The 25,137-nt window shown below is 42.0% G+C and overlaps 1 protein-coding gene across 2 annotated transcripts in view; it reads right to left on the minus strand.

Moving 5' to 3' along the window:
• The window catches only part of ZNF385D (zinc finger protein 385D), a gene marked incomplete at both ends in the record, with an annotated part of 950,735 nt that overhangs the window by 311,768 nt on the left and 613,830 nt on the right, over positions 1-25,137 (minus strand). Inside the window, one exon of one of the 2 annotated variants that reach the window (XM_081235584.1) lies at positions 22,144-22,207. The exons of the other annotated variant lie outside the window; for it this stretch is intronic. Within the exon in view, the coding sequence (XP_081091710.1) occupies positions 22,144-22,207 (64 nt within the window). Of the gene's footprint in view, positions 1-22,143; positions 22,208-25,137 lie in introns of those variants that run through there. 2 annotated transcript variants of the gene reach the window in all.

A 25,137-nucleotide genomic window follows, 5' to 3' on the forward strand; every position in this document is an offset into this window, starting at 1 on the left:
GCTTTCTAAGGACCTACTCTAGGTCTGTTGCTTTATCCAGGTTTGTCCCTTTTATTCTCAACTGTAAGTTATAAATTTCTGCCACTTCACAGGTGAGGAAACGCAGCCCCAGTGTGCTCAGGGGTCCTGCCCAAATGACTCAGCTAGCTGGTAGTAGAGGACAGCTCTGACTCATTCAGACGTTGGCCTGGATATGACCTTCACCACGAGCCTCCCACACCCCCTGGACTAGCATGTTAGTCCACCCCTCTCCTCCCATGCTTTGCCAGATCCCTCTGAACTGCACTTCCTACCCATAGTGTTTACTATATTTTACCTTATTATACACTTTATTTATTTTGTTGTTTATTTAACGTCTGTCTCTTCCCAAGAAAATGGACATGCTTCAAGGGCAAGAATTTTGTTTCATTCACTGATTTACCCACAGTGTCTAGAACAGTGCCTGGGACATGGCAGCCCTCCAGCATATAGGTGAGGGACCTTCTAATAAAGCAGTGATGCCTCCACTGCCTAAGCCCATCACTAGCCCTCTGGACCCTCCCTGTTCTGTGTGTAGACATGGAAATTCCACCCCCCCCCCGCAACGCAGGGTCACCTTCCTGGTCATAATTCACCTTCTGGTCTCACTGATACCAAAAATCCAAGTAATAAGTATTCAAGTATGCCTTCCACCTTGAGGTACAAAGATTTAGAAACAATGAGACTTTAAAAGCAATAAAACCCTAAACATGCATTTCTCATTAAGGCTTTTTTTTTCTTTTATTTACAAAAAATTTTAGTTTATATTGGAGTATAGCTGAGTTACAATGTTGTGTTAGTTTCAGGTGTACAGCAAAGTGATTCAGTTATACATATACATGTATCTAATCTTTTTCAAATTCTTTTCCCATATAGATTATTACAGAGTACTGAGTAGAGTTCCCTGTGCTATACAGTTCCTTGTCCTTGCTGTTTAACTATTTCATATATAGTAGTGTGTGTATGTTATTCCCCAAATCCTGATTTATTCCTCTCCTGACCTTTCCCCTTTGATAACCTTTAAGTCTGTATAATTATTTAAATAATGGTTTCCTAGTCATTGGCTAACAGGCCTTCATTGAAGCTATTTTAAGATGAAGAAGAAGCAACACTTACTTTATAACCCTCAGTGAAAACGGATTATCTTCCCACTGCACCATCTTTGAAGATAAAACTGTCATTTCCACCATCAGTGGAAGGTGCTATGATTTAGGACGCCCGAGATCTTGTCACTTCTGAGAACTCCAGTGGGATGGAGGCTTCTATCTCTGCATGAGTCTTTTAGAGATAAGGTCTTGGGCTCTCCCAGTGGCCTTCCCAGGCTGGGTTCTGTAATCTCTTAGAACTTGGTCCTGAATCGGGCTGTCAATTGACTGGGTGGGAAATCTGGCATCCAGTGAAAGCCAAGGGGGTTTTGGAAAGACAGCAAGAGTTCAGAAAGCCAGAGCTATAAAGGGGACATGTCTTCATGAGCCTGAGAGATGATGGGCACCCATAACTCCTGCAAGGACCCAGACATTCTGTACCAGGGGATGGGGCTAAGAATAACAAATCGAGCCCAAGATCTCCTTGTAGCAAAAGAGATTGGTTACATATCCAGTTTGGAGTAAATTACCAGGTGATGTTTCATTAGATTCTCCCCAGAGCTACTGAGATGCAGGCACAGCCTTTCCACGGCCGCCCTTCACAAGGCAGGAGCTCCAAGCACTCACTTGTCCCTTCTTCATTCACTCAGTCATCAGTTACTGACTGTATCACTTCTGCCGCTATCATGGAATATCAAGAAGATTGCATTATGCACAGTACACACATCATCTCATTAAAGAACCACCCTGTGAGGAAGCTGAGACGCATACATGGAGGTTCGGCCGGAGTCACTCCGCTAACAGACACAAGGGGCAACCTGACTACAGAACATGGGATTAAATCACTTCCCCGCACTACTCCAGAGATGCCTGTACCTACAGAGGCCTTAAATCAGAGGATTCCAGCCACACACACAGTCCTGTCATGAGAAAGGGATGTCCCCCAGGGGCAGATCATGCATGACAGTGGTCCCCAGCTCTGACTGAGCATAACACCAGCCGGGGAGCTTTTACATGAAATTCATAATCATTTTAAATTAATACAGGTCCTATCTTTATCAGTGCAGAGGAATGCAAGCAAGAGAACCTCAAAAAAGCAGCTCACAGGACAATGAAAGACAACCCTTGATGTGAAAAGCAAAGTCGGGCTTCCCTGGTGGCACAGTGGTTAAGTATCGGCCTGCCAATACAGGGGACATGGGTTCGAGCCCTGGTCCGGGAAGATACCACATGCTGCGGAGCAACTAAGCCTGTGCGCCACAACTACTGAGTCCACATGCCACAACTACTGAAGCTTGCGTGCCTAGAGCCCGTGCTCCACAACAAGAGGAGCCACCGCAATGAGAAGCCCGCGCACTGCAATGAAGAGTAGCCCCCACTCGCCGCAACTAGAGAAAGCCCATGCACAGCAACAAAGACCCAACATAGCCAAAAAAATAAATAAATTTATTTTAAAAAAAGCAAAGCAAACCAGTCACCCCATGTACAGCTGTGGGGGACCTCTGATTGCTGGGAACAGAACAGTGAACAAGACAGACACCTATGCCTGGCCTAGTGGATCTTTTTTTTTATTGTAAATTATTTTTTAATTTTTTTAATTTTTGAATTTTATTTTATTTATTTTTTATACAGCAGGTTCTTATTAGTTATCCATTATATATATATATATATATATATATATATATATATATATATATATTAGTGTATGTATGTCAATCCCAATCTCCCAATTCATCATACCACCCCCCCCACCACTTTCCCCCCTCGGTGTCCATACGTTTGTTCTCTACATCTGTGTCTCTATTTCTGCCCTGCAAACCAGTTCATCTGTACCTAGTGGAACATGTTATCTGCACAAAGTGACTTAAAAAACCCAAGTCCCTCCCAAAGATAACAACTGCTAATGATTTCTTATGTTTATTTTTGGAAATGAATGTGGTTACATCAGGATAGCTATCAAAGAACTCTCTTATATTCTCACTCCCAAAGGGATTTCTTTGGGGATTTCTCTTTACCCTTCTGAGCCTTGCTTTCACTGCTGTGACATTCGAGATTTTTTTTCCACATCACAGCATAAAGATATACTTATTTTTTTTCACAGCTGTACTCTCTTCTAACATTTTGAATGTACCATAATTTTATCTAGTGGATCCCCCACTGATGTTCACTTTTGTTGTTTCCAGTTTGAGCTTTAAAAATCAACACTGCATTTAACATCCTTATTTATATGTGTGCGTGACCTTATACAGTGTATTCCTAGTAACAAGCTTGTTAGGGCTATGAGTACCTGCTATAAAAAAACAAGCATATATAAGTATCATCAAAGCACCTTGTACAGAGTTCACAAAAAATGTATTTCCTTGCACACAACTGTGTGTAAGAGTGGCTTTTGCCATACTCAACTTTTAAAAATTTACTAATCTCCTAAGTGAATGACTATACATACCATTATTTTTACTTATATGTTGTTAATTATGAGTGAAAATAAGTGTAGTTTTATATTTTTACTGGCAATATATTTTTCTTTATTTGTAATGTGTCTGCTCATATTCTTCCTTTTTCTTTCGAGTTGTTTGTCTTTTCTTATTGATTCTTATAAGCTCTTTGTTAATTAAAGAAATTGGCCATTTATCTGCCAATGGTGTTTAAATATTGTTTCCCAATTGCATCATTTGTTTTTTTACTTAGTTTTTGAATTGTTTTTCCCAAACACAAGTTATTAATTTTATGTAGTTAGATTTATCATTTCTCTCCTGTATAGTTTGGGTTTGTGTCCTGACTACAGAGGCCCTTTCCATTACAGGAGTATAAATTTATTCACCCAGACTTCCTTCCATAAATTTATTGCTTAAGTCTTTATGTTTGAACCTTTGTTCAATCTGTAATTTATTTTGGTATAAAGAGTGGAATAGGAATTTACTTTATTTATTTGTCTAAATGTTTACCCAGTGGTACCCAACCCACTGATTTAATAATTCCTGTTTTCAACAATGAATTGAAATGTTACTTTTATCATAACTTACACCCCCATATACATAAGTACTGAGGTTCACTTCTAGATGTTCTCATCTGTATTTTATTACCTATTATTCAGGACCAAATTATTTAATTATTATGGTTTTACAATACAATTTAGGATAAGTATCTCCTGTCAGATTGCTCATTTTTCATAATTTCCTGGAGCGTTTGCTGATGTTTCTTCTTTCAGATAAATTATTGTATCATTTTGTCTAGTTCACAATTAACTCCTATTAGTATCTTTTGCGCTATTGAATCACATTTGTGGGTTTATCTACGAAGAGCCAACAATCTTATGATATTAATTTGTTGGGGGTGAGTTGAAAATACTGATTCCTGGGTTCTTTCCTTGGATTGTCTGACTCAGTAAATCTAGAGTGGGAAATAGGAAACTTAGGAAATAGGAAACCTTTAAAACTCCCCAAGTGTTTGTTCAGACAACTTTGGGAAATACCATACAAGGAAATTCAGAGAAAGGGTGTTTATTCCTCTTATGAAGAATTAGGTGGTCTTCAAGAAGAGGTGGTACATTGACAATAGACCTTCTGGAAGAATTAGTAAGATTATGTTTTCACATAAAATGTTTAAAGGATAGAAAAAAATAAGAGTGAAAAAACAATGAATGGTTAAATTTTCAGAGGCAAAAAAAAAAAACAAACAAAACTACATGTCAGGTAAAAAGGAAAACTTGAGGCCAAGTCTCAGAAGGGTTAGGAAACTAGGCATGGTTCTGCAGAGCCAGAACTTGGGATGAGAGAAGAGGAGTTTTGTAAACATGAAAGTGCAAGATAAATTGGGGCCAGAACCTGGATCATCCTGACCACCAGAATAAGAAGTTTGAAAGCTCTGCATGAGGAAACAAGAATTGCTACGGGCATCTGAGTATGTGTGTGCACATGTGTGTGCGTGTGTGCACGTACGTGCACGTGTGTTTGTGTGTGTGTGTGTGTGTGTGTGTGTGTTGGGGGCTATCGAGTCTGCAGCTAGGTCCTGGCCTAGCACAGTGTTGGCTAAGTTGGAAGCATAAGAGAGTAAGTCAGGAAACTCAGTAGGGACGACTACAGCAGTTCACACTGAGATGAATGCTGTGCACAGCTGACAGTGAGGGGTGGAATGAAGGAGGCTTGATGTGCTTCTGGGTTCCTGCAGGCTGTAGTGATTTATTGCTCCAATGAGTCCCACCTTTTCACCCCACAGCCACTGTAGGATCAGAGAATCATAGGGCAGGGAGGGACCTTTGAATTCATTTAGAGGCTGAGAAGTGCAGAGATCCACCCAGGTAAACCCAAAGCACAGGATGGCAGACAGGAGTCCTGACTCAGGAAGCAGAGAGAGAGAGGAGTAGAAAGCTGTGAGCCTGCATTCACTCCTGATCCCCACACTTTGGGTATAACATCAGCCAAGTTACAATGTCAGTTTCCTCATCTACAAAATGAGAAGAACATTCATTTTATACTTTCATTGTGAAGAAAGAATGAGACAATAACCAATTCCCCTGACACCCTGAGGAGGACAAAATGTCCTGGGAAAGAGTCAGCAGACCTGGATTCTAGGCAGCCCAGCTCCACCACTCACTACTGACTCTATTTGGGCTAAACAATTAAACACATTAACTTCCCATTTTCTACCTATAAATAAAAAGATGCCAGGTGTCAGACAAGATCGCAAGATGCCATCCAGATAGGAGGTTCTTCTAATGCCTATTACACAAGGCTTATATGTTCTCTAGGATGGGAGAGAACTTCAGATGCTCAAGGAACAGAGGGAAATGTAACTTAGGACATGTGGCAGTGAGTTCTACCCAGTACTCCTTATCAGCATGTCATAAAGTGCAATGATTTACTGATTTCCTTCACTTAATTCTGTTGCTTTGACAGCACTGGGGACTGCTAGGATGGTGCAAAGAGACAGCAGGTAACATAGGAGACCATCTCCAACAGAAGAGAGAAAAGATGACTGCTCCCTCTCCCTTCCTTTAGGGTAGGGCTCTTAGTATTATTTATATTTTATCAAGGGTGGCTGCGATTGTCCTTAAGACTATTCAACAGCACGGACCAGGGAAGTGATAACCTCCACTTTATAGAAATATCCCCTCCTACCAAGATTCTACAGAAGTGGCCAGGAGTAATGTGCTGGGAAGAAAATACCGAAGGGTGGTGTCAACATTTGGCACACAAGACGTCCAGTCAGAAGGTCTTGGATTTGAATCCTATGCCTGCCATTTTCAATCTATTTAGTCTTGGGCAAGAAATTTAACCTTTAAGGGCATCTTTCCTCTTGTAAAGTAGAGAGAATGACATCTAGTCCATTAAAACAGGATCATTCCTTTAGGGAGTAAATAAATTGATGTTTGTAAAGAGCTCAAGAGCTCAATAAATGGTGATCATCATTACTGTTTGGAGATTTGGGGTCTTCAATAAATATGGCATATTTACCATAGACACACACTATAGACATTCCAGATTATTTCTAGGTCTAATGTTTTCTAAATGGCAATGATGAAAAAATAAGAAGAACATGGAGTTAGGAATAGAAGAAAAAAAATCACTCACATACAGAATTAGGCAAATGTGCTTTTACCTTTTGATGGCTATGGACTCTAAAGACAATGAAACTTCCAACCATAGCTGGCTTTAGATCTAACTGAATTAGAGCTCTTTCAAGGATCAGCATTCTAGTTTTGAGGGAAGATGGCCCAGCCCCACTTACAAGATGCATTCTTTCTGTTGCATTCATCCCCATTTGAAAGCACAGGGTATCTTTCGATTGTATGGCATTATTGCTTTTTTGAATATTGAAACCAATATCCATATGGAAGTAGCACAACGGAAGTAAGTGGAGAAACAGATTGGAGAGGGGATTGCAAGGACGAAAAAGCAGGAAGTCACTCATTGTGTTCCACTTTGAGAATTCATGCTATGAGAAGTCTGCAAGGCAGTTTTCACATAAAGAGGTTACCAGTTTGAAAGCACCCACTTTACTCTTTAATGAAAGAAATATATGTAGAAATTGATCAATAAAAATTTTCCGTGGGACACTTTGGCAATACCCATGAAAATTAAATATGCCTTCCCCCTAAATTCCACTTCTGTAAATGTACTCTATGGATATATGTGAACATGTACACAAAGAATTATGTATGCACAATGATATTCATTGTTTTTATTAGTGAAAGAATGAAACTAACTTACTTTTCTTTTAAAAGGACCAGTAAAATAAATCACAATATGTTCCTGAATTAGAAAATGGTGTAGCCATAAAATTTAAAAAATAGAAACATCAATATATGCTGAATAAAGCAATATGAAAAACAGGGGACATGGTATGTTTCCATTCCATGTAAAACCAAGGGGGTGGTGTATCCATATTCCCTTCCATAGAGTTTATTTTTCCAGTTATTCTATTATATTCAGATATAATTGACATAACATGGTATAAGTTGAAGATGTACAACATAATGATTTGATGTGTATATATATTGAGAATAATACTACAATAACTCTAGTTAAAATCCATCACCTCACACAGTTGTAATTCTTTTCTTGTGATGAGAACTTTTAAGATGTACTTTCCTAGAACTCTCAAATATATTATACAGTATTGTTAGCTATAGTCACCACACTGCACATGACACCCCTGGGATGTATTGATCTTATAGCTGGACCACCTTCATCCACCCCCTTCCCCTTCTGTAGAATGCAGTCTCTCAAATAAAACAGAGTGCACTAGGGTGGGGATAGAAGATTTCGTTTTCACTATTTGCCCTTCTACGATATTCTCTTTTAAAAACTGTACATGTATCATTACCTTTTCAAAAAATAGAAAATATTCTATTGAAGGTATAGAAAGATGTCATGGTCTCCCTCAGTTCCTGGTGTTCTAGGGAACCCCCCAAAAGTTTGGATTATTATCTGATAAGAAAAGATCACTCCACACCTGGCACATTGTATGTGCCCAGGAAGAAGCCAGTGAGAAAGAAATTGCTGTTCCATTTGGAAGAGAGTTGCCGCTGTGTCAGGAACACATACACACAGAGGCCAGGCCCCCAGGCATGGCTCCTGAACAGGGAGGCCAACTATCAATGCCATTTGCAGTCTGTGTAAGCCTTGACTTTGGAGCATTGCGTGTTCCATGAACAAGACTTCCTATCTCCTACCCTTTCTGGAAGGGAGCTGGAATCTTTCCCTGCTCTCAGTCTCAGGCCCCATCAGCAGGTGGCTCCTTGGCGGGCAAGCTGAGATGCTCTCTGCTTGTGTGTTGGTTCACGTTTTAGTTTGTTGCCTGCTTCAAAAACCCATGATCTATCTGCATATTGAGGATGTGTTCCCGGGCGCTGGCTTTCAGAGGCTGAGTTTTACTCAAGGTCACACCAAACAGTGTGGCCAGGGGCTGACCCAGCCCGGCCACTTACGGCTGCCTCTTTGCTTGCACTCTCTGTACACGTGTTTCCTCATCTGCAAAGCGGCACACTGATCATTCTTCCAACAAGGCCATTAGGAGGAGCGGTGGAGGCCATACCCTGAGAACAGTGGCTGGGAGGGACCAAGCACTTAATGAACCTCAGTTATTTTTAGTAGTTAGAGGGTTGCCTGATGAGTTACCACTGTCTCAATTTACTGATTTGGAAGCTGAGGCTCGGGGCCATTTTTGCAAATTCACACCACTAAATCGAGGCTTGGCTTGTAAGTTGTGGTCAGAGCCTCGTCACTAGCACCAGATACGTGCATTCACCAAGCACTTGGCCTCTATTTTCCTGTCTGTGAAATGGACACTTTGACTCCATACGTCAAAGAGCCTATGTTAGAATAGCAGCAACTCTGACTACAGCAAGCAGAGATGGGATCAGAGACAAAAATCTCCCAATTTTGTCTTTAAGATGCTCATAAGTGAAAGTGCAGCTGTGGGGGGACCTTCCTGCAGTCACATTTTATGCTCGAGGAAAGCAGGAGTAGCCTCTGTTTTGTTGTTCATTTGTTTTCTTGTCTAAAATGCTAGTAGGCAGCAGTTCAGGCCAGGTAACCACTACTGTGGAATAATTTGCTGCTTGGAGCAGCCCTACTTACTAGTCCTCATAGAAAAACAAAAGTGCACTTTGCTTCTCACATAATCGTCACATATTTGGCAGACTAAGTGCTCTGATAAACAGTTGGCATTTGACAGGTGAGTGAATCGGCTCTCCCAGGTAAGGACGGGCAAAGCCAGCCACTTTCACCCAGGATGAGGCCAACTGAGCATGGGCATTTCAGTGGAAGCTGCCTTGTCTGTTTGTGTGCCTGTTGTTTTAAGGCTATCCATTGTTAAGACAAGGATGGGTCAGGAGATGGAAAAACAATCATTAGCTGCAGCCGCCCTCATAAGCTGTTACAATGCTCAGAGAAACACTAATGGATAAACAAGGTCAACAGAACACAAGGGGCCAGCTCACAATGTCCCAAGGTGGCCAAGCCTTAGCCAGGCCTCTCTTCCCCTAAACAACAAGCAAAAATCATTAGTATTGACATTCGGGGTAGGCAAACTGCACGCTGAATGAAAAATGACTTCACCCCGGCTTGCCCATCCTGATGGGCAGGAGGTAATTTACAAGCTGCCCTCTCTGTACAGAGATGGTGCAATACAGATGATCCATGACCACTTACACTTGATCTTTGGGGTGTTTCTTCTTTTCAGTGATGGCGGGGAGTGCTGAGTCAGGTCAATATATAGTCAGAATGAATATAGTGACCGCAGGCCCAGTGCTCTGTGTACACCATCTAATTCAATCCTTATAAGTATTCTAGGAAGTTTCATTTATTATTCTTATTTCACAGATAGGGAAAGGGAGGCTCAAAGAAAGCAAGTCACTTGCCCGAGTTCTCTGTGTGGAGCTGGGTCTTGAGCACTGAAGCTAGGATTCGAACTTGAGCTACTGGACCTAGGGTGAACAATTCCTCCCAGTCCGCATGAGACTTCATTTCAGCACCCAAAGTCCCACGTCCTGGGGAACCCCTCAGTCTCATGCAGAAGTGAGAAGACTGGTCACCCTAAGTGGAACTCTAACTGTGGACCATTCAGTATCTTGTACAATAGAAACAGAGGAACATAGGTTGGAGACTTAGACCAGATTTTCCATGTCAGCAGAAAGCCACAAGACAGCTAAACGATCACTAAAGATTCACTACTTAAAGTGTGGTCAGTGGACCAGCAGCACAGACATCTCCCGGGAGCTCATTGAAAGGCAGAATCCCAGGCCACACCCCAGACCTACTGAACCAAGACCTGTGTTCTAATACGATCCTCTGGAGATTTGTATGAACATTAAATTTTGAGAAGCACAGTTCTAAAATCCTTTCCAGAACCATCCCACTGTGATCCTAAATCAACTTGCACAGCATGAATCTCTTTTGGGTGCCAGCTCTATAATGACTCCCAAGGACAGGGGAGGAGGGCTCATACCTAGGGATTTCCAGTCTATAAACTGAGGCAGGGAGTGGGCGGGACAGCACAAAGCAGCTTGCAATCAGGTCCAGACTTCATGCCATGGACTGATTTCCCTCAAGGTAAGCAGTGTGTTGAGACGAAAGAACATAAGCTTTGGGCTCAGACTGACCTGGGTTGGAGTCCTGACCCACTGCCTGAGTGACCCAGCAAGTGGGGACTCCTGGGTCACAGGGTGCACTCTGTAAAGTGGTTAAAGTCACCCGTCCCAGTGGTTCTCAAGCTGGCTGTCCTACAGAATCAACTGAGGAATTTTAAAAGAAATGCTGATGCCTGGGCTCCAGCTCAGAGAAGTGGATTTAATCAGAGTGCCCTGGTCCTTGTTGGTAGCATAATTTCAGAGTTGTCCAGGGGATTCCTTTGTGCAGCCAGGATTTAGACCCACTGGCCTTCCTCTTAAGGATGATGGTGAGGTGTTGATGAAGTTACTCACGCCAGCATCTGGGACAAAAACAGCCATCCCAGCTCTGCTAAATTCCGCTCTTCAGTCAGTGGCGCCACATTACCTGTCAGCACCAGCACTGCTCTCCACAAACGGGAGCTGACGAATTCTCTAAGGAAACCAAGAGGTCTGTAAAGTCCATGGCGTGGGCTTCTCACAGTGATGTCCTTTCTTATTAAGCATTTTATTTCATTTTATCGTCTTATTTAATTTTACTTATTTTGGCCATGCCACGCAGCTTGTGGGATCTCAGTTCCCTGCCCGGGATTGAACCCAGTCCTTGGCAGTGAAAGCCTGGAATGTTAACCACTGGATCACCAGGGAACTCCTTATTAAGCCTTCTAAAGTTAGGAAAAAGCAGGCAACAGTGTCAACTACTAGAGATAATCAATGAATTTCGTAAAGTAGCAGAATACAAAATTAATGCACAGAAATCTCTTGCATTCCTATACACAAATGATGAAAAGTGTGAAAGAGAAATTAAGGAAACACTCCCATTTACCACTGCAACAAAAAGAATAAAATACCTAGGAATAAAACTACCTAAGGACACAAAAGACCTATATGCAGAAAACTATAAGACACTGATGAAAGAAATTAAACACGATACAAATAGATGGAGAGATATACCATGTTCTTGGATTGGAAGGATCAATATTGTGAAAATGACTATACTACCCAAAGCAATCTACAGATTCAATGCAATCCATATCAAACAACCAATGGCATTTTTCACAGAACTAGAACAAAAAATATCACAATTTGTATGGAAACACAAAAGACCCCGAATAGCCAAAGCAATCTTGAGAAAGAAAACTGGAGCTGGAGGAATCAGGCTCCCTGACTTCAAACTGTACTACAAAACTACAGTAATCAAGACAATATAGTACTGGTACAAAAAGAGAAATATAGATCAGTGGAACAGGATAGAAAGCCCAGAGATAAACCCACGCACACATGGTCACCTTATTTTTGATAAAGGAGGCAAGAATATACAATGGAGAAAAGACAGCCTCTTCAATAAGTGGTGCTGGGAAAACTGGACAGCTACATGTAAAATAATGAAATTTGAACACTCCCTAACACCATACACAAAAATAAACTCAAAATAGATTAAAGACCTAAATGTAAGGCCAGACACTATAAAGCTCTTAGAGGAAACCATAGGTAGAACATTCTATGACATAAATCACAGCAAGATACTATTTGACCCACCTCCTAGAGTAATGGAAATAAAAACAAAAATAAACAAAAAGGACTTAATGAAACTTAAAAGCTTTTCCACAGCAAAGGAAACCATAAACAAGACCAAAAGACAACCCTCAGAATGGGAGAAAATATTTGCCAATGAAGCAACTGCCAAAGGATTAATCTACAAAATTTACAAGCAGCTCAATATCAAAAAAACAAACAACCCAATCCAAAAATGGGCAGAAGACCTAAACAGACATTTCTTCAAAGAAGATATACGGATTGCCAAGAAATACATGAAAGGATGCTCAACATCACTAATCATTAGAGAAATGCAAATCAAAACTACAATGAGGTATCACCTCACACCAGTCAGAATGGCCATCATCAAAAAATCTACAAACAGGGCTTCCCTGGTAGTGCACTGGTTGAGAGTCCACTTGCCAATGCAGGGGACACGGGTTCATGCCTTAGTCCGGGAAGATCCCACATGCCGTGGAGCAGCTGGGCCCGTGAGCCATGGCCATTAAGCCTGCATGTCCAGAGCCTGTGCTCCGCAACGGGAGAGGCCACAAGAGTGAGAGGCCCGTGTACAGCAAAAAAAAAAATAAAAAATAAAAAAAATAAGAGTCATTTACCACAATGTTCATTGCAGCTCTATTTACAATACAGGACATGGAAGCAACCTAAGTGTCCATCGACAGATGAATGTATAAAGAAGATGTGACACATATATACAATGGAATATTACTCAGCCATAAAAAGAAATGAGTTATTTGTAGTGAGGTGGATGGACTTAGAGTCTGTCATACAGAGTGAAGTAAGTCAGAAAGAGCAAAACAAATACCGTGTGCTAATACATATATATGAAATCTAAAAATAAGGGGGGAAAATGGTTATGAAGAACCTAGGGGCAGGACAGGAATAAAGACACAGACGTAGAGAATGGACTTGAGGACATGGGGAGGGGGAAGGGTAATAAGCTAGGACAAAGTGAGAGAGTGGCATGGACACATATACACTACCAAATGTAAAATAGATAGCTAGTGGGAAGCAGCTGCATAGCACAGGGAGATCACCTCAGTGCTTTGTGTCCACCTAGAGGGGTGGGATAGGGAGAGTGGGAGGGAGACACAAGAGGGAGGATATATGGGGATGTATGTATATGTATAGCTGATTCACTTTGTTATAAAGCAGAAACTAACACACCATCGTAAAGTAATTATACTCCAATAAAGATATTAAAAAAATAAAAGTTCCCAAAACAAACTAATTTACCAGAAAGTTAGTATTCAGGATCTTACACAACTCTGTTTTTTTTTTTTTTTCTAAGGAAAGAGAAAAATTCTAAGCAATCTACTTCTAATGCACCATTTAACTGATAGAGCTTCCTTAGGACATGGCTCCTGAGTATCCCCATAAAACTGTAAGTTACAGCCCGCCATTCCTGGGGCAACTAATGGAAACACATGGCGGTGATCACGTGGCTTCCGGACTGAGCATTGCAAGGGCATCACTCCCTGTCACTAACCTCTGCGTTGCCTTACAACAAGGGCACCATAAGTTATAAACTGTCGCAGAGCTTTAGAAGCAGCCTTTGAGAGAGATGCTAATAATTCCATACAGGAAGGGCAGAAAGGTTTTTTTTTTTTTTTAATAGCACGGCCAGTCAGACAAAGAAATCAGTGTTTAAAAGTCGAGCAACACACAGAAGGATCGATAAAAATCGATACCAAATCCCTCTTTCCTTCCCAAGCAACTATTAATAAACTCTCTCAGCTTTCAATGTGTCTGTCCCCATTAGAGTCTTGGGCAGGAAGGAATATGGGGCATGGAGTCTTTATGCAGGTTTCCTGCCCTGCTCATTTCTCTATTCTGCTTCTGCCATTTCCTTTCGTTATAGAATAATGACAAAGAAGAGATTAGAAGTGGCCTGGGCAGTACATCTAACCCCAAAGTACCAGGGGCTATTTGAGGAGGTAACCAAATGCTCCCTTTCTCAGTGCACTCAGATACCTCCACGGGGATGCTAAACTGCATCACTGGACATATATTTCCAAATTGTCACATTTTCAAAATCCGCTCTTTTCTTTCTAATGCACTTGGTTTTCACATCCTCATACCAAGGCCAGTTCCTATGGTGCTTTGCAGATTATGAAGTTTGTTTCAACCTCTGATTGAATCTCTCTGTCAGACAGACCCTTTACCCCATCGTATAAAGGGAAAAAAATTGACACAGAGAGATTCACTAATGTGTCCAATGTCACACTACCAGAAAGTGACAAAGTGGGAACTTGACCAGGGAGGATTGATGAGGAGTTGCTGAAAGCTCTTCACCTATATTTCTCTCCCTCCTACCTGCATCTCCCCCAAGCAAACCTCTCACTGATAACTGAGATATTTAAAGTGCTACTTATATCAGTTGTAAGATCTCCCTCCGGGTCTGTGGCCAGTTTGCCCTGAGATCCGTCTCTCAAACTTTGGAATGCCCAGTTGCTGACATGTGCAGGGTGCACTGCCCAGGCTGCCTTGTTGGTTGCCCTCTGGCTGGATTCCACCAATGAGAGGCAGAGGCTATGCACTGGAGGGCGGGTGCAAGGGAGAAGTCAGGGTATTTCTCCATCTCCCTCTGTGCCTGAGGCTGAATCCTTCCGTCCTCAGCGTCTTAGGCCTGCCGCAATTCCAGCTTCTAACAGGAGGCCCTGGGTCCTGGCCTCCAGGACCACATCTCGTCTCTCTCCTTCTTACACTACCAGTTTCTTGCTATTGCTAATCTCTGGGTTGCCTCTGCACCCCTCATGGGGCATCTCAGCTCCTCCATCACCCACATAACTAATGACCTGCATTAAAGTCCTTCTTTGTGAATTAGCTGACACGGTTCCTGTTTTCTGGTTTGACCCCAAAAGATATCATCACGTTTAAATATTTTTACACATTTGTATATTGGGTTGGATATAGAGGGAAAAATCAAGAAAGAATCAAATTTTACTGATGGCTCACCGTGGACTTCCTGGGACTTGGCAGTTTTATACGCCTTGTATAGTTTAGTCATCAAAAGAGAACTGTGGAAAACACATTATCATTATTTTCCTTTCACAGAAAAACCTGGATATCAAAATGTGAAGTGACTTGCCCAAGAATACAGAGCCAAAAAGTGGAACGGCTGAGATTCTAACTAGGTTGTTTTTACTTCTTTATCAGTCATGGAATAAAGACCAGGCTGGGACTCCCTTCTTGAACAAATACTGGAGATAATGTTGTAAATATCAAAGTCTGTAGTACAAATGACTTGCATTATTTTTACAAGCATTGAGTTAAATAGTGAAACAGCAGGTATATGTAACACATAATTAATACAAGCCTTAATATCTAACGATGCTTTGGAAAAACTGAGGCAGTAGAAAAAGCCAGGGTCCTGCCGGAGGACAATTCATGCCTTTTAATTAGATTTTTTTCTGATTATTATTTGATGTGAACAAATAAGGCGGGGGCTTCCCTGGTGGGGCAGTGGTTGAGAGTCCGCCTGCCGATGCAGGGGACATGGATTCGTGCCCCGGTCCGGGAAGATCCCACATGCCGCGGAGCAGCTGGACCCGTGAGCCATGGCCGCTGAGCCTGCGTGTCCGGAGCCTGTGCTCCGCAACGGGAGAGGCCACAGCAGTTAGAGGCCCGTGTACCGCAAAGAGAGAGAAAAAAAAAAAAAAAAAAAAAGGCGGAATAATAAAAGCATGGATTAGATTCAGACTTCTGTTATCAATTGTGATTCCACAAAGTCAAAACACACATACATCTTAGACCTCAACCATTTTTATTTATTTCTTTAGCTATCAGCTAGAATATTCTTTCTAGCATTATTATTACAAAGAATATTCCTTTCATAAAAAATATCTCCCTACGCTCTGCTATAAAGAGTAAAGGGCACTGAAATAAGCCTCAAAGCACTGAATTGGAGTCTTAGCCTTAACTTTTACTAGATGTGTGACCTTGAGAAAATTGTTTCAGCCCTCTGAGGCTCAGATTCCTCATCTAAAAAGAGGAGTAATTATATTTTGTCTACCTCCTACAATGGGTCATTTTGAGGATAAAAAAAATAATGTTGATGCATTTTAAAAAATACAAATTGCTCTACAAAGATCATGTTTATTAAAGTACGTTTACATTCATTACTGCGTTTTTATCCTCAGAGCGATCTGTCACAACTGCTTTCCTTCATCAGCAAAATGCATTAGTATGAAAAAGGTAAGTGTGAAGAACAACTTTACAAAAGCCTTGCAAACAGCAGTTTTGCTCAGCCTTAACAAATGGCAATTTTTGAAATTGGTGGCCTTGCTGAGCATTTCCGCCTACTTGCACATAAGGTGGTTCCTGCCTATCCCAGCCTCATGACCAGAGAATGCCAACATCTGGAGTAAAGACACAGAAAATGCCAACATCTGGGATAAAGACACAGAAGCCAAGTGCAGCTGAGAACTGACATTGTGACCAGGTGGATTGAAACAACGTGCAATTCTACCATCTTATCTGATGATTTTACATGTTCTTCCAACATTTTCGAACATTAGTCTTAATATTCTATAGCTTTGTCCCTCTCCTTTTACACTGCAGAGTCCTATGAAGAAAGAAGTAAAGTGAAACAGAAAAAAAGGTCGTGGAATTCCTTACATTTATTTATATATCTAATATCTAAGGGCGCATCCTGACTTCGACAATTTGAAAACAAACAAAAAGAAGCAGTTACTGTTTCAGGAGAAAAGAGGTGTGTTTCTCTTGTCAACTCACATTCACCAGTTTTGCTAGGGAACGTCTGCCTTCTGGTTCCACTGATGAACTGCATTCCCTTCCTCTCTGATCTCCGACACCCATTTCATCTTGCAGTTTCAACACCTATTTGTAAGTGCCTATGTGCCTGGCACTGGGCTGAGCAGGGTGCTGAGGACACCTGAGATTAAACAATACTTATGCATTGAAAGAACTCTCAGCCCCAGCCCCATCCCTGTCCCCCTAGTCCCCAACTCCCACCAGGCACCGCTGTACTTTGGGGCAAACAGCATTGCTCAGAGCACCAACTGATGCTGCTGCCCATTTCCCCTCTGACCTTGGCCCAGGTAACTTTTCTCCTTCCTCCCTACTTACAGAAAAGTGATTACTGCAAGTGGGCAGAAAAAAAAAAACATAAAGAAGAAGAAGGGGTTCTGTTCATCCCATCCAGTGCTATGATACAAGTTCATATGCATTTCAGTTGTCAGAATCCAGAGGGATTCACGGAAATGCCTTCGATTTTAAAGGCTGTGCAAACCTGGAGCTCACATTCAAAGAAGGCTGACTTCCAGCTGCTTTATAATGATTTTAACGGGACAACAGAGCAAAGTGTCTTCCTATTTTCAACCCTAGCAATTTGGTTCAAGCGTGATCTCAACCACTTTAAGCTTTGATATTTCTAGCCACCTCTTACGCTGTATTTTCTCTTAATGCCACCAATCATGTGTGAAATTCTGTTGCAAAACTAATCTTTGTGGGAAATGATATATAATGACTTCTTTAAAGAGAGACAGAGAGAGAGAGGGCAGTGAATATGACCTTTGTTGTTTTTTGACATGTTTTTCATAGTGTAATACAGATGGAAACAGCTCTTTCTCAAGGTCAAAGTCGAAATAGTTTTCTACTTATACAAGCATCACTCTTTCTTAAGCAGGAAAAGCCTTGAAAATTATCCTCATGACTTGACTTTAAAAACCTCTAAGGTATTGAATGGCTGATAAACTTGAAAACCAGCTGTGCTCAAAATACAGTTTCATATCCATCTTATTAAATCAATACTTAAAGTTTTACTTTTCAAATGATGTGAAAAGATTTACCAATATACAAAAGATGTGAATGAGAACTAAAATTTGGGCATTTATATAACAAGGCACTATTTTAGGATCCAGTGTTACACTTACACACACACACACACACACACACACACACACACACACCCCTGGTCTTATCAAGGGAGATTGCAGTCAAAAGCAGCTGTGACCAAATATTCTGCAGTGGAAGTCAGAAAACACTAATTTAAATTTTTCACTTGTTTTTTGGAACAATTATGCCACCCACAAAAGGGTAACTTTGCAAGTCGTCATTATCTCATGAATTTTGGAGCTTGTCCCTTAAATAAACTCATCTCGTTTCCATGTAATTACAGCAACTAAGAACATCCTTTAAAAAAGAAGAAAAACTTAGCTCAAAATTTAAGGGTCCTAATAAAGAATCCATATTACTGACATCTTGATCATCCTTGGAATTTGGTTCCCGAAAATGAGAAATTCATATGAATCTGAAAGAGAAATGTCTTGAGAGGGTTCTCTTAGATTTCGGTTTCCTGCATTTGATGCTTTCTGACAATATTCACCTGTCACATCCGCCATCCCTGTTATGTAGTAATTGACTGCATGTCATTTAGATTCATTTGTAATAACACACAATGGTAATGACTTCAAGCTTCAAAAAGGGTAACCTAGACTAACAAATTCCTTCCTGAATTATTCTCTCCCGCTGGCAACCTCAGGGAAATAGAAACACGTCCAGAGTGCCTGAGGGACTCAAGTAGACCTAATTCCCCATAACAGATCACCTAGTACCAACTAATTAGGATGAGTTAAATGTTTCCACTGAAAACACACACACACAAAGAGGAATGTTTTTCTCTGCTGCCTGCTGTTTTCTGCTCATTTCCTTCCTTGTAGCTTTGCCGCGTAACTACTTTTCTAACACAACCAAAAGTGTAAACGCTGACTGGAGAATGTTCTAAACGTCCCAGCGGAAAGACAAAGTCCTTCCTATGACAATGTACAAACGTGTCTATTATAGGCAGGGGAATAGGCTGCTGGTCTAGAATTTTCCTACAAGATTTTTTTTTCTAGCTGTTGTATTAAAAGCTTCCTCCATCAAGTATTTCTTGTTATGATAGGCACAGCGCTAAGTCTTTTTCATGTTTTTCTAAGGCATTTTAAGGAACACAGCTGATTCACAATTAGCATCACGTTGCACTTGAACGGCTCATTTGCACTTTCTAAATTTTGCTCGCCCTTTTCTCTGGGTTTAATGAATATGCCATGAAAAGTAGCATTGAGAGGGAGCTCTAATGTTTGTCTCAAGTTTTACTCATTTGTTTAAGATGCATCCTTTCTTTTTGCAACAGGATTCTCAGGGAGCAAGCCCTCACCCCTGCCTGGCTGTTAGTACCCCAGAATCTCCATCTGATTGATTTTCGGGCACATCAAATTTCCTCAGTGCCATCAGGCTCCCATTTTCTTTCCTGATGGCAAAGGACTGTGACATGGCACTCTCTGGCAAACTGTGGACAATTTGTGAGGTTGGCAGGACCACGGGCAGCCATTCATCACTCCAGCAGTGGAGAAATGTGTGCAGCCAGATGGAAGGGGAAGATGATTCAGACATACTGGAGACAGTACATGGTTACAGCCTTCTGCTGGGATGCACCTGCCCGTCACGCCAGCACTGTCCCCTGACCCAACTGTAACCAGGTGGCATGGGGCAGGTCTGCTGTACTGACAGCCACCCAGGACCACTGCCTTCATCCAGTGAGAAGTCTCCCAGCTGCTTGTTGTTATTTGTGGATCAATTTTTTTAAAATTTATTTTCCTATTTATTATCTCTAGGTCTCATTTGCAAACTGAGGATCATAATACTACTTTTTTTTTTTTTTTTTTTTTTGCCACATGTGGGATCTTAGTTCCCCAACGAGGGGTTGAACCCGGGCCCTCGGCAGTGAAAGCGCAGAGTCCTAACCACTGGACCACCAGGGAATTCCCTATTTCTGGATCAACTGTTAACGGTTCTTCATCCTTGGCACATGCCATTTTTAAGTCTGTCAAATATTCCTGTGGGTGGAGAGGGTAACTTCACAAGTCTTTATGATTTTCCCTTGCTTTTACAGTAAATCCCAATCAGGTTGCTTGCTGGGATTTTTCCTCTCTTCTTTCTCCCGTGTGAACCTGATTCTTAACTCCAAGTAATGAATGCGAGATCGACAGAATAAGTAACAAACGTATCCACGGTGACTGAACAGCAAACTCTTAAATTACTGAGCAGTAAGTGCAAATGAACAATTATTGAAAACACTGCACTAAAATTTCAGTAGGAGATAAGAGTGAGGCTTAAGTCATTAAAAGGGTCCATTAGCCTCGTGAGGCTGAGACAGCACACTCAAAACACGAGCTATTCTGGAGAACTGGAAATATTACTTATTCCACCAACTTGCACACACACAGCTGACTCCAACTGAGAAAGGACAGGGTCACAGTGTCCAGCCTCTAAGGGGAAAGGGGTCTACAGAGAAGCAGAGGCTGGGCCAGTCTGTCCAGGCAATGAGTCTTCAGTTAAACTTGAAAGGCTTAGCAGGCAAGCAAAACTGACAAATTAGATTATTTACAAGGGGAGTAAATACCCTGTTTGCATATCAATTCCTAGGGTGTTAGAGCATCATCATGCTCTTCATCACTCCCTGCTGGGGACACAAATAAAAGACTTCTGACACCTCTACCCCATTCCCACAAATCACCAGAAAAGCCCAAGAATTCAGCCCTGCTTTCCTTTTGTCCTTGTTCTCCCTGACCTGATAAACCCTCTGCAGTTCAAAAATGGAGAAGAAAGTCACGGGTGACCAAACTGCAAAGTGAAAGCACTGTTTTGAAAAATTACCTGAAATAGCTACACACACACAAATACACGTATGTGCCTGTGTACATACACACATACATACATACTGTTAAGGATTTGCAACATTAAAATGCTGTTGAATCTTAACACGCCTGGGACGTATTGTCAATTCTGACCCTAGATCATGGACCACACATTTTATGAGAGACAGGTGGGCTCCCAGAGTTCTGGAAGCGAAACAGCTTGAGCGAGGGGCTGCATAACAGAACCTGAAAGAAACAGCATTCCTAAATACACACAATTTCCTCCGAGAATATAAAACATATCTCATGCTGGAATTATGGTAAGACCGAACCGTGCTCATGACACAGAGGGCAACTTTAGCCTTGCCTTTAAAAGAGTATAGTTTCATCTGAAGCAGGACATCACATTTCAATGTGTGCTATTAAAAACTTGCATTACACACTGAAACTGATTGCCCTGTGAATCACCCTGCTTTACAAAACGGCTGGACTAGCATGCAGTTAATAATACGAGCTAGCCCAGTGACTATTTCTCCAAGAGACACAGGAAAATCCAGTACAGCACGGATGGCCTCTGGACCAGTACCTTTACACCACTGCTCTGGTTAACTCTACATCCTTACCACCATCACCTTAGGCATTGTTGCAAGAGGTTGAAAACTTAAGCTAAAATTAAAATCTTTCTTTCCATCTCTCAAATACCATTACAGATGCTGAAATGTTATTTTGTCCAAAAGACATATTATCTTTACAAGCTTTTGCATGTGTCAAAAACATTCACAATAAACACTTGCTATTTTATGAATTGCCAATTAACACGCTTACCACCTCTATCACTACCCCCTGGAAAGAGTGTTAACTCTGGATTCTGCTTAAATTTGTCTATCAAATGAAGAGCCTTTTTTTGAAATTAATTTTAGTTATTTTTAAGACTTCTTTCCTAACTTGATGCAAATTCAAGGGAAATCAAAACTGCTGTCAAGACAACTAAAAAGCATTCAGCCTTTGCATACTTTGGCAAATGTTTCAAAGGCTCGAGCGAACAAAACAAAGCAAACAGTACACACAGTAATATACAACCGAGAAACTAATACTGCCCCAACACAAGTTTCTCGAAATACCTCTTTAATTGAAAAACGACTCTAGCTTACATATTTCCAAGCAAGTCAACTAATCACCCAGAGCATTCGCATCATGGAACCCTCGCCCCTCTTCAGCTGCTCTCACAAACCTTTTAATATCAGAGAGATGCCCTTAGGTGATGATGCGGGATGAAACTTGCAGAAGGAAAGCATAACTTCAGAGAGGAGGAAAGGATATTCCGTCTAATCCTTGGCTTCTTATTTAGGGAAGGGTTTTGCCTTCTCTCCATCAGTAAGTTGCAGCGTTACAGTGCAAATGTGCAGCTCCCAGCCCACTTACACTGCTCCACTAAGAGCCCAGATCTAAGCCTCAACATGTTTTCTGGAAAGGCAGGCAGCTCCGCAGAAAACCTAAGGGAGGTTTCCACCACGGCACGCAACTAAACTGCACAAACATTTAACAGCTCTGAGACCTCTAAAGGTTTAAAATAATATGCATTTTGTGCCAGGTTGCTCTAGCTGGATGGAAAACTGGGATGCTGTGGAAGGGTGCTCTCAGCTGCCCAAGCACCGCACCCCAAAGAATGTTTTCCCTTTCTGCCTCAGAATTGGGGAAAAACCAAAATGCTTAATGAGCCGTGGATATTGACTAAGCTTCCACAGCATCCATAGTACAGAACTTTTACATTCCATTGAGTTTGCCCATGACTTTCCCACGCCGCACCATTTCTTCTTCCTCACCTAGCTAAAAAAAAAATCAACTTCATGCACACAAATCAAGGCAAAGTTTAGCCACCCTCACCCCTGCCTCTTTCCTTTTCCAACTTCAACTCCTCTACGACTAACAAACAGCCCCGATTTTAGCACAAAGGAAGCTCCTAGGGCTGCACCAGCTGGGTCCTCCAGTTGCCAGCTGAAGGTGGGTTTACTGGAATAGATTCTAGAGGCTTTGCCGAGATTTTCGAAAGGGCTTGTCTGCCCTGATGAAGAGCTGGGCACCCTCAGCATGACATCATCAGCGTGAACACTCACCAAAATACATTATGCTTCTCATTAATCAGACAGCCGGAACCCCACCGCGGCGTCTTCAGCATCAGCTCGCACCCAGGGCTGCCGCGCAGAGGCAACCCGTTTCATGCTACATTCGGCGGAAACGTCCCCGGCGTGGAGAGCAGGGGCGCCTAGCGTGCCGCCTCCGCCGCGGGATGAGCGCCTCGCGGGCCGCCTTTCCCGGGCTACGGTCCCCGGCGGCTGGAGCGCGCACTCGGGCTGCCTGCTGCACTGCCCATCCTTACTGTAATCCGACTCCTCCTTGCGATGTCCTTGCTGCGCCTGTGACATCAGGACTGAGAGTACTACAAACAGACCCCCCCCACACTCCACCCCACCCCACCCCCGGTTCGCCGCGGCTCCGGGAGGTGCTTCGATTGCCTGCCTGGACCAACCATGGTGCTCGGGAAGCGTTGACGAGCCCAGAGACCTGGGAGGGGGCGGAGTGAGGGGCGCGGGAGGCTCTCTTAAAGAGAGAAGGGTCTCCAGAGGCACCGAGGCGCGCACGGGGTGGGGGGGAGAAATTCACCGGGGGGAGGGGGGAGGGAAGGGACAGGGTTAAGGCGACTTCTGTCACTGACGTGTCATTAGACACACTTTTATCCCGCCCCTCCCGAGAATGGCAGCATCCCCGCCCCAACTGAGCCTCCCCTCCCAAGTTTAAAAGGCAGTAGGAAGGGGAATGGTGCCTTGTGCCTGCATTCTCTTTGCTGTAGGCTTGAGGGTTGGTTGTTGTCTGTGATGGTTATACCTAAAAGACTCCAGGGACCATGCTAGGGTTATACAGGTTTCCATTGAGAAGTGATCAGATCACAGAAACCCAGCAGTTGGTGAAGAGTTGGTTTTATTTCTTGAGTATTTTCTGAGCTAGGTTGATAGAGAAATGTAAAGAAAAATAACTGGTGATGAAAGTCACCTCGCACTTGCACGAGATCACATTTGCTGCCTTCCGAAGCAGGTACTAGAAAGGACACTGAGGCTGAAATGATCCCTGACCCCTAAAGGGGAGAGACGTTTTAGCCTGAAAGATAACCAAGATTGTGTCATAATTCAAGTCTGGTCACCAGTATAACAGAGACACACACACACAAGCACTCCCATTACATTTGAGATGAACAGTCGAGAAAGGCAAAGCTTAGCAAAGAAGCTTAGCCCTTACATAGAAAAGGATGTTAAAAAGAAATCCCTGAAACCTGGACTGATTAATATTTCAATGCTCTGCACCGAAAATAAACCCATAGAGCAAGTTCAGTTTCATAAGGACTCATCCCTTTGGGGTCCAACTTACCTACTGGACCATTTAAACTTAAACATTTCTACAAAAATCTATTAAACTAAGAACTGAAGATATTGATAAATCATAATGGAAAAGAATATAAAAAAAGAAAAAAACAAATAAAAATTTAAAAAATAAAGAACTGAAGATAAAGAACTGTAGCCTATGGAAGCAAGCAATTGATATATTTTAATAGGAGTTTTGGTAAGCCATGGTAGCCAATATTTCTCCACTGTGATATTAAAATATTCCATGGTCTTTCCTTGCACAATTCCGTGTCTGTTGATGGGTTTAATACACTGGGCGGGGGGGGGGGGGCGCTGAAGCTCGTAACAGCTTGCTCTGCAATCTTGCAGTGGATTATAAAGAATTTGGTAAATGCAAATAGATAATCATATATAAATCAGAAACATTACAGCGAGTCTTAGGATAAATCTGGTGATGCTCTTTTAGAAATAGTCTTCATTTAAAGCAATTTGGAGGAAGAAAATGTCAATAGTAAAGAATATTTACTTTTTTTACTCCTATTTTTAAATTAAAACTGAAAAGAATGTTACAGGAAAATCCTGAAGAAAACACATAATTGTTTTTCCTTTTGGACAGATGGAAATCATCCAAAAGTACAATTATTGGCCTTTCCCTCAGGCAAAAGAACCATCTGTGGTAGAGCTTATTCCTGAAGCTCATCAGGTGTCTTGACGGCCTACATGGGCTAGGGGGCGCTGTAGTTTAATGTTAGAGTTTTTGGTACTTTCGACTTTCTGTAGTTAGAAGGTGGAAGCTTTTAGAGTTTCATTTAAAACAGGAGATTTAAGAT

Source organism: Mesoplodon bidens, assembly GCF_964165515.1.
Source record: "Mesoplodon bidens genome assembly, chromosome: 5".
Taxonomy (NCBI): Eukaryota; Metazoa; Chordata; class Mammalia; order Artiodactyla; family Ziphiidae; genus Mesoplodon; species Mesoplodon bidens.